Source organism: Montipora foliosa, unplaced genomic scaffold, assembly GCF_036669935.1.
Source record: "Montipora foliosa isolate CH-2021 unplaced genomic scaffold, ASM3666993v2 scaffold_395, whole genome shotgun sequence".
NCBI lineage: Eukaryota > Metazoa > Cnidaria > Anthozoa > Scleractinia > Acroporidae > Montipora > Montipora foliosa.
In genome coordinates, this window is record NW_027179695.1 from 580,001 (window position 1) to 597,500 (window position 17,500).

The 17,500-nt window shown below is 37.6% G+C and overlaps 1 protein-coding gene across 3 annotated transcripts in view; it reads right to left on the reverse strand.

Moving 5' to 3' along the window:
• Positions 1 to 17,500, reverse strand: part of LOC137987907 (protein NLRC3-like) — a 66,262-nt gene that overhangs the window by 46,114 nt on the left and 2,648 nt on the right. Inside the window, exons 2-3 of one of the 3 annotated variants that reach the window (XM_068833993.1) lie at positions 15,616 to 15,645; positions 7,789 to 7,972 (exon numbers count right to left, since the gene is read on the reverse strand). In XM_068833993.1, coding sequence (XP_068690094.1) covers positions 7,789 to 7,795 — 7 coding nt within the window. In that variant the 5' untranslated portion in view covers positions 7,796 to 7,972; positions 15,616 to 15,645. Of the gene's footprint in view, positions 1 to 7,788; positions 7,973 to 10,203; positions 10,230 to 15,615; positions 15,646 to 17,500 lie in introns of those variants that run through there. The other 2 variants (XM_068833994.1, XM_068833992.1) reach the window with 2 other exon arrangements.

The following is a 17,500-nucleotide window of genomic DNA, read 5'->3' on the forward strand; positions in this document are numbered from 1 at the left end:
TGCAAATTGCTATGACAGATGTTTTCCAGCATGTCTTGCAGTTGCACTAAGCAAACGTTTATTGCACACACTAAGGAAGGACTGAAGATGTTGTTTCCGCTTCATAATTCCTCTTCTTTTCAGTCTAATCTGATGCCAGGTCAAAACATTTTTTGACTTTACGTTTACACCAATAAGTTCCCGAAAATGCTGGGCGTTAACAGTAAAAGACAAGCCAAAAGACAGATGAAGAAAAAAGTAACAAAGTTTTCACATATAACTCTGAATTGAATTCTCATCGAAAGATTAATGACTTTTATGAATGAAGGGAAAGGTCATAATGTTCTGTCAAAAGGAAGAAATTGATCACATGCTAGGCAAGCATAAAGGTGCATATAATCACCTTGGGTCATCTGAACGAACTACATGCAGGGCGCGAAGAAAGTGCTGTCCGATAGCCCGGGGCTAGTGGAATGACTTGTCGGGCTAGCCTTTTGTTATCGTAGCTTGCCCGACGGGCAAGCACCGTCGGTTCCTCTTTTCTGATGATAAATTGAGCTTTATACCAAAAAGTGTGTAGCAGAAAGCTCCTGAGAGAAAATGATAACGTTATGAAGCCAAATTAACGTAGCGTGACAACGTTTTCCGCTTCATTTTAGTTGCGTCTGTAAATAACGTCATGACCTTTTCTGCTTACACAAGCGCCTGAAATATAATTTTTGAAATGACAATATTTGCCGACTGACAGCGCGCAGTGCGAGAAAATCAGATTTTCTCGGAAATTTAGATGCGTTTCGTTGGGAAAATCCAAATCCGGATTCTTGTTTCGATTTTAAAGCTGCCAATTCATTATTAAAACAAAAAAGGCCCACTTCGTGTAAAATTAAAAAACAACTTAACTCGCTTGAAGAAAACCTAGCAGACCTAGTACCATTATCATCCGATAAAAAAAAAATAAAAACAAAAACACGCAACTCCAGTAATTTAAAACATGATGTTTTCTCACTTCTGGAAGAGTTTGTCAGCTTGACGAGCTTTGAAGAGAATTTACTCCATCGAATGTCGACAGACTTCAGATTACAGTGGTAGTTTAATTGACCGATCGTTCGTGACATTCACCAAAATAACTGTGTTGTGATTTCCGTAAATTTATAATATTTTTGACCGTCAACGGGGGTAACTGCAGATGTAAACATCGAAGGAACGAAACCATTCGAATTCAGAGGTTATTCTTCCTTTACTATTTCGCCCATGTTTGAATGAAATGTTACTCTGAAACAGTCATTTGCGATTTATAAAAATTTTCTGGTCTTACAAAGCGAAACAATTTTCATACATGTGCGTTAACTGCTGATTATATGCAAATTGCAATCGGGCCGACGGCAGACAGAGAGAGACATTCTGTAGATGTTCAAATTGACTAAAGGCATTCCCAAACTTTCAGCAAATTTGTTGATGATGTTCCAAGAACCTCGTTCATGTTAGCAGTACAAACAAGGAACTGAAATATTTCCTATAGCTCACTGTTCAACTGTTTTAGTTAATATATTTTATATTACACTAGGCAAACTATGAACTATGAGGTTGAAGTTAAAACGAAAATCACATTCAAGAATCAATTGAAAATACTACGAAGAATTAGTTTATATCTATGCTTGATATCATTACTTGTATTTTGCATAATTAAATAAATCTGATTATTCTTTATAAACAATTTAATTTCAGGCTAGCTCCACAGACCTACGGGCTAGTAACCTCAAGTAACAGCTTGCCCGAAGGGCAACCTCTTCTTTTCATTTTCGTACATGCACAAGAAAGAATGTTAATCGTTCGTCGTTTTCAGAGTACAGTACCCCTCAAAAGTAGTTTACCACCCTCGCGCGCAAAGCGATTCGCGTCGCACGCTACACGAATCATGTCACGCGCAATGGTAAGAAATCTGTAAGTGCAGTGGCTTGACGCTCGCGCGATTTTAATTGACCTTTTGTTTCAATTTTAACTGTGGAAGGTGTTTGTGAAAGGCCAATTTTCGAAGAAAACATGCCTATGATAAATTGCAGTATCTTCATACAGTAATATATTATTACTGAATGTGGCAATTCCCGAGCATATTTCATTGTTTACAAAGCTTTGTTCGCCGATCGACAAACCGTGAATCATAAGCGCTTTAATTTGTGTAAGGAAAGTAAGTTTTCGTATTATTTACACATTTTCAAGATAATAATAATCCTTGGTTTGTGTTTCCTTTTGGAGACTCGCTCTGAAAATTTTAAACACAAATTTTAACCTGACGGTCAAACAACCAAACGCTTCAGATAATTATTTATGCGGTCAGTATAAAACGTGGACTGCGGACCGGGTATAAAACGCGGACTAGGTATAAAACTTGGACTGAATACAAAACACTGTGAAAAAGGCGCAGAGCAACGAAATAGCAATAGGCTGACGACGTGAATTGAAGTCGGACATGAGAATGGTGGAAAAAATGTTTCGCGCCATAATTATCAACCATAGTGTTAAAGTGGATACTTTTTGGCTTCTCAAAACGACGAGCAATAGCTCACTGAAGGTTTTAGTTCAAATTGCAAAACGTTTGTATGTTGTATTTTTCAGAGGTAAGACATGGGGGTCTCTTTATCTTTTCGCAAAATAAATGTTTTTTTGCGATTGATACAACATTTTGTTCACCTCAGTGTCGCTGGTTCCATCTGTAAAACAGCACTCGACCAAGAAAGCAACCGTTATAGTCCACGTACTGATTTCCGCATACACACTACCGACTTTAACTGAAGCCTCTTACGCAGACTTTGGAAGTAAGGATTGCATGACGGGCCAAAACACTATGTGTGTGTTGACTCCATCCGGCCATGCTGGCTCGAACTACGACAACAACAGTCAGAGGACTTTAATATAAAAGATGCAAATATACGTAGAGTTTAAGTTTCTGCCAAAAGTGTTTCCGTTCTTCCCCATAACAATTTTTCCACCCTAGCATTGCATTAATTGTTGATTTCAGTTTACAGTGACCCCAATTAGTGCTCCAGCGCTAGAAAGACTAGACACTTAAATAAAATTCCTTTCCTTTCCTTTTTAAATTCGTGGAGTAAGGTATAATTTTGAGATAAAATCTCTACTCTTACTTTTTCTAGCCCAGTCGATGTTGTAACTGAGCATTTCTATGCACAGGGCAATATTTTGACACGGAATAAGAGTACCCAAGGGCCTTTCAAAAAATCTTTATCTGGGTCAGTACAAACTTAGTTTTGTTCTATACTCCGTTTTTGAAAACTCAGTCCTTGCTTCATACCTAGTCCGCAGTCGGCGTTTTATACTGACCGTACAACATACAAACGTTTTGCAATTTGAACTAAAACCTTCAGTGAGCTATTGCTCGTCGTTCTGAGAAGCCAAAGAGTATCCACTTTAATGCTATGGTTGATAATTATGGCGCGAAACATTTTTTCTATCATCCTCATGTCGGACTTCAATTCACGTCGTCAGCCTATTGCTATTTCGTAGCTCTGCGCCTTTTTCGCACTGTTTTGTATTCAGTCCAAATTTTATACCTAGTCCGCGTTTTATACCCGGTCCGCAGTCTGGGTCCGCAGTCCGCAGTTTGTTGCGCACTTAAGATTGTTGACGATAACAGCACTGTTGAGGGTAGCTAATAATAATCATATTGTGTTATGTAGAAAGGATGTTTTGGAATAAAGTTAATTGTAGTTTTATGCTGTGTAATTACATTTGTATTATTGGTTGATGTTAATGTTCATGTGCGAGCGTCGAGAAAAATTCATCCTTACATTTCGCATGAAGTTTCGTTTTCAACGATGTTGGTGGATATTCAATAAATGTATGTTTCAAATTGCACGCTCCAAAAGTTTTGCGGTTGGCAAGAAATTTTAGCAACGCACAATGTTTTTGTTAAGAATTTTTCCACCAAGTGGTCGGTGTTTCAACGAGATCGTCGCTTATTCGTGTATGAAGAATTTATTTTCCATCAGAATTTTCGTTTGTGAACTAGATGCATGTGTTTATTGATGCTTAAACGTCGTCTCCTTACGGCAATTTCGACGTGGATTTTTTTATTGATATTGTGAGAGCCTATCGCTAATTTCCAAACAAATAAGGAAAATCAGACCCACACAAGATCGACGATCGATTTAAGGTGTGGGAAAGAAATTTACATCGATCGATTCGAAGTCAATTCCATGCATTTATTAACTTTACACAGAAAATCGCCGGTAGAACTACGCATTGTTTTCGTAACGAATTTTTTCCACCAAATTGTCGATGTTTCAACGAAATCATCGCTTGTTCGTATGTGAAGAATTTATTTTTCATCGGAATTTCCGCTTGTAAACCAGATGCATATTTACCGTCGCTTAAACGTCGTCTCCAATTCGCAATTCGCAGTTTGCAATTTCGACGATTCCCATACAATTTAACAAATCAAAAATCGTCTTCGCTTACTCATGCAACTGCAGAGAGAGAATTTATACGCGAAATCGATTGATTTCGCATAACACATTAGTTCCCAATATATGCCAGAAATTTACGCTTCGGTTACTCTCACGCTACGCGAATCGCGTCGCGCAGGAAACGCGACGCGAGGTGGTAACTTACTTTTGAGCGGTACTGTAAAACAACATACTTTTTAGCCAAGAAACTTTGGTTTCAGTGTTGTACATAACAGCAGAGTTAATAAAATATTACCGAGAACTCAACGAAGAGGTAAATCAGCGACTAAATTTCCTGTGGCGAGTGGCAATTAATGTTTATTTCAAGCTTCTTATGCAAATTTTGGACAGAGAATATTAAGTTACAAAAAATATTCCACTTCAAGGTCGTTAAAAAGCACACTAAATAAAATACTAACGAGAACTCTACGAAGAGGCAAATCAGCAACCAAATTTCCTGTGGTGAGTGGCAATGTTTATTTCAAGCTTCTTATGCAAATTTTGGACAGAGAATATTAAATTATAAAAAACATTCCACTTAAATGTCGTTAAAAAGCTTTATTTTTAGGCCTTCAATTGGACGAAAAATGCCACAAAAACCTTTTCCAGTGTAAAAAGTTATTGAAACAAACAAAATATTTGCTATCAGCGGCAAAAACCCCTTCCTATTCTAATTGCGTGCGTGCAAACAAGGAACAACAGTAATTAAATAAATTTCAGTCTCACACTTCAGGATCTTAAAACCCTTTTCGGAAGAACCTTGACCGTGAATAATGAAGCACAAAAGAGACAACAAGCTTTCTTTCAAATAATTCTTCACAGTCACATTTCTATATTTTTTTTTACTTGAAGACTGTGAAGAGTTGAGTACAAAATAAATGTAAATTGCCAGACAAATGAGATGCGACTTCAGTAAACAATGTGATGCATTCAAGGCGTTCAATTCCTTTTAAACCCATACAGAATTTGCCGTTCGGTTTCAGTCTTGTACATAACACCACAGTTCGCCAAAGAACATTGGAAGCAAAGCTCACTTCGTGACAACATCCAACGGCGAAAGATGCAATTGTTGTCGCTTTGAAGATTCCAGATCTTTGTTTTTCACTGTCTGTCTTGTTTATTCAATTGACTTTTGAGCTCCATAAGGGTATATTTTGTTTAAAGATTCACTAAAACACCATTCGTGTTACAATGACTTTCGACACCAATGAAGGTCAAGATAAATATTCTGTGCCCACCGGACAAAATCTACCCATTTCTACCAGCCCCTGAAACTGATGAAACATACTCCCAGAAGACTCTACACACAGACACTACTTAACAGGGGAGGGATAGGGAAGACTTTTCTCGACACGGAAAAGCAAAATAACAATAATTATAATACGGAGAAATGAAACGCAGATTCCGACTGGGTTTGGCAACCCCGTAACAAACAAATTTTACCCTTTTCCGACTGGGATTGCCATACTGGCAACCCAGTAATAATATGGTTTCCAGACTATCTTAGTTCGTACTTTGTCTTCTGTTCTGATACTTTAACCTATAATCTAATCTTGAGACAATGACTATACGAGTACACTTGCCATCCCTCAGCGCCACACTAATTATTGTAAAAGAAGTCTGTCCTATAGCGGAGCTGTATTGTGGAATAGTCGGGCCTTGGATACTCGACAGTCACCCTCTCTTAATGAATTATTTAAATCTAAGCTGAAGAACTACAAGTAACATGTATGACTTTAATAGTAGTCTTATGTAAGTTTTATGTTGCTTTTATACACAGCTTCCTTGTAAAGCAGGTTTCCTATCATTTCTTTTATTGTAGTAGTCTTAAGTAATTTAATTTAGTTAGGAAGTCAGATTTATTTAATTCATTACTGTTACCATGTCTAAATATAGCATCTCCCTTTCCTTAAATACTACCTCGTCTTCCACCTATACTGCACCTCCCCATCTGCTTCCCTTAATACACTGTACCTTTACTTAACAGGTGCCCCTACTACATGTATTTATGCAAATTTAAAGACACCATAATCATGTTCATCTTGTAAAATCAAGGAGGTACCTTTCTCAATTGGAACACCTTATATAAGTAAAGTCTGCTACGAGCCTAGTGGGCCCATCAGGCCAACGCTTATCTCTGGTTACTGTAGCATGAAGCAAATAGGAATATTTTCTACTCCCCCCTGGATGGGATGATAGTCCACCGCGGGCAAATCCCCAGCATTAAGTTTGCCGGTACCAATTTATACACCTGGGTGAAGAAAGGCACTATAAGAGTAAAGTGTCTTGCCCAAGAACACAACACGATGTCCCTGGCCAGGACCCGAACCCGGACAAGTAGAGTCAAGCGCACCAACCATGAGGCCACCGCGCCTCCCAGAACACCTTTGATACCCTTGTAATAATCATAAGCGGATCGCAAGTTTCTTTCACTCATACTCTTCAAATACTTCAGATGATTGCAAACAGTGGTTTGATGGCTGTTCACTGGTTTAAATTATTCAACCCAGTTTAAAAATTCTTGGCTAGTTTTAAAATTTTGAACAAGTTGAAAGAAATTTAAACCACAACACAAGCACCCTTCTGCTGTAAGTTATGAAAATGGAACTGAAATTATTGAGTGAATGAACTTGAAGCATTTAATTGGCTCAGTCATTCCTTTACTTTTCAAATCCCTTGCTTCTAAATCATTGAAATTAAGGTGTCAGCAGGTTTGGTTTTCAGTAAATCAGGATAACATTTCACAGCCAATAAGAAGGCAAAAACAATGCTATCATACATGCACAGTGTACATGTAGTTATTTACTTGTATGGATTGTGCTATTACAGTAGTTTACATGTATCTCCACCTCCACTTCCATCATGTATTTCCCTTTAGTTTTAATTTGATTATTTGTTTGCGCGACCCTGGCATGTATGGTTGTACTAGTAAACTGTGAACAAAAAATTAATGAATGTTCCACTTCAAGTTTGAGATCAAAACCAAGAGCTGCTAACCACTCCCACTACCTAAAGTACATCTCCAAAAGGATAAAAATTTTATTCTGATCAAAGAGTTAAGGATGGTGCCTACTAGTTCAAAGGCATTTTTGTGCAGTTTACAAATATATGGGAGAAGAGGATCTTAACAAGCATTACTGAAATCCAAAAAGAAAACTTGGGGTAACCACTCATTTTTCAAAGATAATTAACCCATTGACCCCTGGGAGTGAGACTGGGAGTGACAAATTTTACTCTGTCTAACGCCACCCGAATTTCTTGACATGCGCAGAATGTACCGGCTTAGTAGAAACCGTCCTCAGTTTTTACTCCAAAATCTCTCATAATAATGTCTTTACTTGCACTATACCTTCCATGTTTTCCTAGTTTGACCTTTACACCACCACCATCATGTTTCCATTGCTTTGAAAGATTCTTTTAATGATCACCATCTTGTCAAGTCTTTTGATCATCATCATATTGTCCAAAGGAACTTCATGTAGTACATCTCAAAACCACCATTTAAGCATCCATGACTTGTCTTGTCTGTGTCCCTAAATTTCAAGAGGGGAAAAGGATAATACAACTTGGTACCTCGTGATTAGATTTAATTCGTTCACTACAATGATCTTCCATGATATCAATCATCCCAACCTTGGTGTTTCAATTTCAGATACGTGTAAATTCTTTGTTATGCATATGCATACACTTCGTACAGGACATATAGTTTGTCTTGCACTTGCCCAGCTCTTAGATGACCTGATAGATCACATAGTAGAGCAGTACACAACGCGATTGCACATTAAGGATGTTTCTTTAGGTTTTTATTGCAATTTTTCTTACATGAGTTGTTCATTTCCAAAATCAATCACCTTAACTCTGCAGTTCAAATATACCATATTTCACATATTGTCTCTATCACGCATTCACTTTGTACAAGATACATGTATACAGTGTGTATACTAGATGAACTCCAAAATGGCCAGGTCACAAAGGACTTGATACTGTAGCTCAGAGCAATGCAATCACCTGGTTATGGGTTCAAATCACGTCCAAGCCTGGACTTTTTTCAGGCTTTTTTCACAACTGCTTAAGCTGCTCAAGTCACTTCAATTCGTCCTTGTCACACGGCGGCCATATTGTCCCAGGAGACCAAAAGAGCTTGGTTTTACCACGCCAAGCCTCGCAGTGGAAACCATTGGGGTGAGGCTTGACGTGGTAAAACAAAGCTTTTTTGGTCCCCTGTGACAATATGGCCGCCGTGTGACAAGGGCGAATGATCTCTTTGACAAAAATCATCTCAACTCACAGTTCAAATATACGATGCTTCATATATATTCTCTATCTAGCATAACAATCAACGTTGTATTTTTGAATTTGCAATAAAAGGAGGTTACAGCGCCACCTCCACCAGTTTTAAAATTTTCAGGCAAAACGCTTATGATTCACGCAAATGCACTTGAGATAAATTATTTCCAGAATCCAGTTTCTTCAACACAACCAAAAGTGCCATATTGACACGTTTGAAAGAACTACCTTCGGGAGAGCAACACAGCATTAATTTGAAAATAGAAAGTTGGTACTCATCATTAAAACACAGGAAGAGCCACAGGAGAGACCCCTTTTTCTTTTAATAATAATATTTCAGAATTTTAACAAGACTGAGTGGGTGTGCCAGTAAAGGCCTTAGAATAATTTATATGATGTTTGAAAAACTGTTTCAGAATTTCAACTATTTCAGGAGAATATGTGAGAACCAGGAACCTTTTTTTCATTGCAATTAAAGTGCGTTCATATCTCAGTTTACTCAAAGTTTGGGCATTGTGCATTATTTTTTTTCGGCCGATGCGGCACTTATTCGAGGAATTTCGTATAACCAGGAAAAACACTATAAATTCTTCCACAACGACAAAGGAGTTCGCTCTCGTTATCATGAAATTCTTGGGTTTTTTTCACCGCGTGAATTTCTCTCGTAAGATTTACTATCAGTTTAGTATCAGTCCCTAGGAAAATTAACAGATAGAAAGTGTACCGTTGAATAAAAATATAGAAAAAGTAAATTTGTTTGGTACAATGTTTCAATAAGCGCCGCCCTCGAATAAGCGCTGCACTTGTGGCCCGAAAAATGAAATAAGCGCCGCGGTGCTTATTCGAGTAAATACGGTATGGAATAATTTATTATAATTAACAATAAAGAAAAAAGTAAATTCTAACTATGTTAAAGGAACCTTAAAAGTCATTTTGTTTTTTCATTTAATTTAATTCTAGGAATGGTCAGATCAGATCCGATCAGATCAACTTTATTTAATCGCGCTAACCTACTGTATTCAAAAATGTAAAGAAAAGCAATAGATGGTTTTCAATAGGGGTGTGAACTAAATACAAAAAATAAAAATTAAAAATATACTTAATATAGTAACAATCACAACTAAAACTATTCGTGCATTAAATATAATCCAAAGAAATAGAAATTGATTACTGTGACTAAAACTAATTCATGCAATTACATGTAAATATAACCCTAAGAAATAAAAATAGAAATAGATTACTGTATGACTTTAAATTTTGGTCTATAGGTTGAAATAAGCTTATGAAATGCAGATAAAGTTTCACAATAATTACGTATTTCATTGGGTAGGGAATTCCAGACCCTAGCACCATTATAGCTAAAACTCTTTTTTAAAAACTCAGTCTTTGGCAATGGAAGGGCCAACTTCTTATCAGCATTTTTTAGATGATAGCTGTTGGCTGAACATGAGTTCCTGAAGATATTCGAAAGCCTCACCGGTGCCACGTCATGGAGAACTGGAGAACTTTAAACATTTGCCGAGCCTTAATATGAAATCTGTGTTCGCTGAGTTAACTCCAGCCAAGATGACGTAGGGCTAATCCTGACTGTCCAGCCTCATTTTTGTAACACATGATTACCCTAGTGCATCTGCTGTGGAGTTTCAGAAGCCTTTCGGCTAATACACTTCCTAATGAGTCCCAAACCTCGCAACAATAATCAAAGTAAAGCACAATTAGAGCATTATAAAGTGAAACAAGTACATCTCAACTTGCAAAATCTCTAAGCCGTTTTAAAGCACTAATTTCTGCTGTAATCTTTTAAAGTTATTTCTTCAATATGCTTGCTCCACGTACCGCTCGAAACTACTAGTGCATTTACACGCGGTAATACCTCGTCTTTGCGGATAGTAATTACCGCGAAATCACCTAGGCTGGACGAAAACCGCAACCGAGGCAAAGACGAAAACAAAGAGCAAGGAAACAGTGCTTGCAACTGTTTTTCACAGCACCGACACAACACAACACACTGTCATGATAGCCTTGGTCTCACTTTGCCGTGATATTGATAGAGGAAACCTTTCATCATGCGTAATTCTTACATCTTTATATTTAATTTATAATTTGTAAGTTTTTCACTTTCATGGTAAACAGTTCTCCCAAAGGTGTAAAAAACCTTTATCTAAGAAAAAACTGTGTGGATTTACATGCATAACTAGTCACCGCCAATGCAGTCCTACAGGAGATATATTTAGAATCAGCACTTTAAATTTTGCGTCATGTCCAAATAGAAATGTTTACAGGATACAAGGAAGGGTTACATTTTTACAAACGTTGGCCATGTAGAACTTGATTTTCTACCCCATATGAACCATGTGAGCGTTAGCCCTACTAATGGAAATGGACCCACACAAGGACAGAGAAAAGCTCTGACCAGGGTGGGAATTGAACCCACGACCTTCGGGTTAGATCACTGCTGCTCTACCAACTGAGCTACAAGGTCAGATAGGAGCAAGCCGTGGGAACTGCAGATGTTAAAGTGACGGCAATGAACATGTGCAAGTACAAGGAAAGGTTAGGTTTTTACGAACGTTGGCCGTGCCGCACTTATAAATTACGTATTTGAACAGACTTGAAAGGCTACTTTCATACCCCATATGAACCATGGGTCCTTGTGTATCACATTTCAACGCACGTGCAAATTTATTAAGCTCGAATATTACACAACATGATGAAGTCATAAAGGCGACCTTTTGCGCAGCGAAAAATTTATTGAAACAAATGACAGCTATTAGAGGCAAAAACTCCTTCCTACTTTCATTGTGTGCATGAAGACAAGAAACTCAATTGTGTCAAATTACGGTACCATACACAACAAAATAAATTTCAAGATCAAAACTCTTTCCTGAAGAACCTTTTCTTTAAATAATGAAGCACAAAACAGGCAACAAGCTTTCTTTCAAATAATTCTTAGCTGTCACATTTCCAATTATTTTTTTACCTGAAGACTGTGCAGAGTTGAGTACAAATAAATAATTATTATTCCATGAGCCCGAGTTGTATATGAAGTGATAAAATAACCAATGAGCGCGTAGCGCGAGTTGGTTATAACCACTTCATATCCAACAAGGGCGAATGGAATAATTGTTTTAGTAAATTCTCAAACTGGGTTTTGCCGCCAATTATTATGTCCACAATTTTACAAAGCGTCCGGAAAGAGCATCTTGGCGCACTATTTTCCATATGACGTAAAACTTCGACTATTGGCTCATAGTCGGAGTTTTTTAGCCAATCAAAAAGCTAGAAATGCAATTAGTGGAGTTAGCGCTATATAAATTATGTTAAATTAAATTAAATTAATAGTTGGAGCTGAAAATTTACTATTAAATACAAATAGCCAGACAACAGAGATCACAGATCCACTTAAGGTGTTTGATTCCTTCTCTGTCTTTGTTGAACCCATAAGTTACCAGAGAATTTTCCATTTGATTTCAGTGTTGTACATAACACCACACTTGGTAAAATATTAGAAATACAGCTCACTTTGATTTTGGCGTGACGGGCGAAAAATTGTTGTCGAAGTCCATTACTCGTCACTTTTATGATTCAAGATATTTATTTTTCACCACCTGTCTTGTTAATCCAATTGACGTTCCATGCACTAAAATGCCATTTGCATTACAATGACTTTCAACGCCATTGCAGGTTAATTAAATGTTCTCCTGTGTCCACCAGAGAAATCTACACATTACCCCAGCCCCCTCAAACCCAACAAAATACGCACAGAAGACTATTCACAAACACACCACTTAGCAGGGGAGTTACGGGCAAGACTTTACCAGCACGGAAAAAAATAAATAAGAGCAGTTCCACCGTCACGGACTTAACATTCATACACAGTTTTGGACAAAATTTAAAACTTATGCAAAAAAAAATACAAAAACAATTTCTGTGACTTTACTTTAATTCATTAATGGATGAGTATTAGTGGATTAAATGACTAATTAAGTTTTTCCAACTGATCTTTTTGGTGATAGAAAAATAGGCAGGAAAATGAATGTCACAGACGTTACATGAAAACAACCACTTTTCTAGTACACTCAAATAGATTCCTGTGAACTTTGAAGCTTTTTCATAAAAATTACGTCAGGACTGTTTAGGCTAGGGAACATGCTTACTAAATATAAAATTCTCAATTTCATTTTTGTTATCATTATTTTAGCAGCTTTTGTAAAGTGTTGTTACGGACGTTGCAATAAATGTCACAGCATGTGAGTTTTTTACCAAAATTGGAGGGTTTTATTGCTTTTGCAGCTACACTTGTGCATTTAATGATAATACATGTATGTGATAAAATTGAAGCATTAGATGTCTCTTTTGAAAATGACTGCTAGATTTTTGTCAGCAGTTCTAACCTATGCTCATGCACCTGTGCATACTACTCAGGGGAATGCTGCTGACTGATGTTCAAGTTCTCATGCACATGTGCTTGACAGAGTTGAAAAACGACTGCGCATGCGCCAGATAGGGAGCACGCATCCACATTGAACGCAATTGTTTGCATTTCAATCATTTGATCTCGTCTTCTGCCTGTGTCACATTTTGGAACTGAGATCATGGTGATTTAATTTAAGGAGACACATCAGATGTGTGTAACATACAGTACTGTGCAAAAAGAATGCAAACAAATTTCGCGCTTTTCGGCACTTTGCGCTACTTTTCGACGAAATATAACGAAATTTCGGGTGAAACGAATTTTCATTCGAACTTCGTCGAAATTTCGAAACGCCTATTGTTTCAATCAAAACGAAAATTCGCAAAGGCCGCGCGAATATTTGAGCGAAATTTCGTTGTAACGTAGCGAAATTTCGTCCTGACATGGCGAAATTTTGTCCTGACATGGCGAAATTGCCAGAGTGCTTATTGAACGTTCGCAGCGAGCATTTGCCTTTTACAGTACATTTAAGTTAACGTTAGAAAATGGCCAGTCGAAGCCCTCATGAGTGACCAGGCCGGGAATTTGTGAGAGTGGTCGCAACAAGACCCGGTCGCTTATGTGAGCCGATTCTAGCAAGAGACTAAAATTAAAAACAATGGAGGGTGGTGGTTGTCGCTTACCTAGATAAGATAGCGTACGATAAAATTATTTAAGCGGGCACATTAATCATGGTAAAGGAAGCGTTGTTACAATCCCTTTCTAATTCAGTCAATGCGTGACATCTGGATTGCTTCTAAGAAACATGTCACGAGAATGTCGATTCCCCATGTGTTTTCGAGTTCTGAATAACCAATATGTTAAGAGAAGTGTCTATTGCCAAATAACTCGAGTTTGGATTATCGCACAGCCCTAAAACTTTGACACGCTCATGATTTATTACCTTCCTACAACATCTCAATTTCTTGACTTAATTTGTTTAATGGTTGGCGATTTTATTTTTTCTTTGCGTGGTACTTGCGTGACGTGAAAACCAAGAAGAATTGTTACGTTTGGTATGTTAAAATGGCTATGGCGATGATGTTATTTGTCGTGTTTCCACTCAAGGTTCAATCTCGTACCCAGAGTCCTCGGGCTTCTTGGCCAGCGGGTGAGCGCCCGGAGAGACTCTGGGATAATCAACTTGAACTATATTTTTGATTGGCCGCTTGCGTAACAATGGCAGTCCGACAGGAAGTCGGTTAGTAATTTGGAAGCCCCAGAATTTGGAGAGATATTCAAAATCTAAAACTAGTTTCAGTGCTGTTTGTTTTTTTCTACCTAAGAAATATAAAAATCACAAAAATAATAAAACGACGAGGTTTGAATTATGTCTTATACCGCACGGGAATTTTCCCACGCTGCTAAAAAGTGATTACTGTTGCTACTGCAAAAGTACCGTGGGAAAACATTACATCAGTCTGTTTGAGGAGAAATCCGTGGAATAAGGTCTTGTCGAAGCCATTCAGAATTACGGAAACATCAAATTGTAGAAGAAGAGGACATTTGTGTCGTTTCCACAAAAAAATTGTCGATCGTGTTGCTTGCACGATGGCATTCTGAACGATGGAATGTACGCTGAAACACTAAAAATACACTTACCGAAAGCGTCAGAGCTTTCATCTTCACTTGCTCTTACAGCAAGCCAATGATCATTTCTCCAGTTTCTTTGTGTGTGAGGCTAAAATTCTTGTTTCTCGAACACTTTCAACCCGCCATTTCTACTGTTTACAGTTTTCTCTTTTTTGTTTCCGGTTAAACTCAAGCATACGTAATAAGACCGGAACCCACGTTTTCTGGGAAAGTGGAGTCGATTATCCCAGAGTCTCTCCGGGCGCTCACCCGCTGGCCAAAAAGAGCGAGGACTCTGGGTACGAGATTGCTCAAGGTTGAGAGAACAGTACAGTTGTTGATTCCATTCATTCATTAAAATGCGAAACGCTAACCAACACTATGAAATTTCGTTTTAAGCCGCAGCTACACGAGGGATTTTTTGCTCACGACGGTGATGCGATTTTTTCAAATTTTATCGCGTCAATCGCAAGTGTAGCTAACCTTGAACTGCCGATTTTTTCCAACGACTTTTTGTGCTGTCGCGTTGCCATTTCAAGGGTGGCTAAACTTGTGATTTTCATCGCGCGCTGGCCACTTACATGTACATGTACCTCCTGACTACCCCCATAAAGGCAGCTGTCTAAAAGAAAACACCTTATCAACTTGTGAAATTGGAATGAACACAAGTACTGGACTACATAGTAAATATTGAGGTTCTTTGTCCCTGTCTCAGGGCATTTCTTCAATGAAAAGGTAAATTGGTTGCAAGACTGCCCTCTGAGATGACACTCAGAAAAAGTTCTAGTTGCACAGTAGTGTGATCAATAACATTGTTTATTGCCATAGTGAGGCTTGATTACAGAATCATAAATACTTGCTCACCAATACACCCATGTTCGGGAGACTGCTGGCCTGTTAATGAATGGAACATCCATATGTGAGGAAAAGAACAATTTGCTAAACAAAAGTGCAATGCCCAGGCCCTGCTTCCTGTTCATCCTAGGATTATTGACTGGAAAATACTGTTTGAAAGTGGCACCCGAGTGACTCAATTGTAGTCTCCAAATAATAACAGCACACTTGGTGTCAACATCTATGTCAAAATTATGCAAAATTATGAAAGACTCAAATCTAAGAACATGTGTTTAGGCAAACAGTTGAGGGTCATTGGTTGTATGTGTGGTTTATAATATGTTTATATGTTTAGCTCATCATGTTTTCTTTGTCTTGGTTGTGTAATAAGAATGACTTTTTGTACTAATTTTCATAGCCCCCATAAAAACTGACATGTGCAGTTTCCTGTGTCTAGGAAAATAATAATATTATGATATTGTAGATTGTAGCATTGTAATATGCATCTCATGGACAATAACATTCATTTTCGTTTTTTGTCCTTAGGGAGATGGATCCACCTGGTATTATTTGCGGCAGTTTTGTGAAATATTAGCTCTAAAAGGAGCGAGAAGAAAGTCAGCTTTTTTTTTTCTCTGCAATAAACCACAATAATGTTATTGGGTTCACTTTTGGTGCATGTTGGTAGTGTGGAAACAAAGACTGGATAAAGTCCCTGAGAAATCCATACAATGCTGTTGAGTTAGAAGTGTCTTTACTGAGTACTCTTCACATTGTCAAACTTTTCAGTGTTTCCTCTTAGAAGTGAATGCCAGTCCTTAACTTTTTTTCAGTTACACTGTACGAACTTTTTGAACCAGCACAGAACTTTAAGATGCCACTTCTTTAAATGTTGTATTGATAAAACAAAATGGGGACAACATATTCAAGCAAGCAGATCACAAATGCATGTTGTTTGCACCTCACAAACTTACAAATGTAGCGAATGCTTTTGATCTGATGAGTTGCCAACCCAGTAATGCTTCAGATACACATAGCGACATCGAAAATGGTTTTAGTTTACATGCCAGAACACCTCCAAACACATTCAATGACAAATTAAAATTTAAAAAAACATCTTCTTAAGCATTGAGACCCACATGTAATAGCCCTTGCATTATGTGTATTATACTGATGACTGGATTCCATCTACTTATACAATCATCTTTTTAGGATAATACCACCTAGACCAGTTGGCAGATAATGCTCAGAGTGAACTTCTTTCTATACAACTGAAAATATCAATTTTGTGGAATGCCCCTTTCAGGGGTGTTTCCTAGTTGTCTATGCTCTAAAGATTTTGTTCAAACTCATCAAGTGGTATGCATGTGTGAAATGTCTCAAGATCAGTTTTGCAATATGCACTCTGTTGTCTGAACTGATCCTTTTAAAATTTTTCTAGTTTCTTGTCAATTGTTAAATATGAAAAAAAAAAAAAGAGGATTTACTCTCCAAAAAAAAAAGACAGTAGTGACATCTCTTGATCAGGTTAGGATCTGATGAATGTTTATTTTAAAAGGCAAGCAAATCAAGGGGCAAATTAATTTTCTCTGACCTGTTTAAGGTGATTCCTTAGTAATAGAAGTTGTCGTAAGATTTTCTTTAAACTTTTCTCGATTGTTCCCTACATTATGGTGACTCGAAATGTGCAATTAAATAAATAGGTCACCAAGCTCATTTGCGAGATATAACTTGCTCAATTTACTCATTTAATCATTGTGACTTCATCTATCAAGGACAAGTTTGTTCTATCGGTTCAGGCTACGTTTTGCAGGAACAGGAAGCACAGCTTTGACGTAATTCTTGAAATAACAAAAAAGGTCTATTGTATTGCTCAAAAGGAATAATTTAATGTTTGTTCTATGACACAGGCACA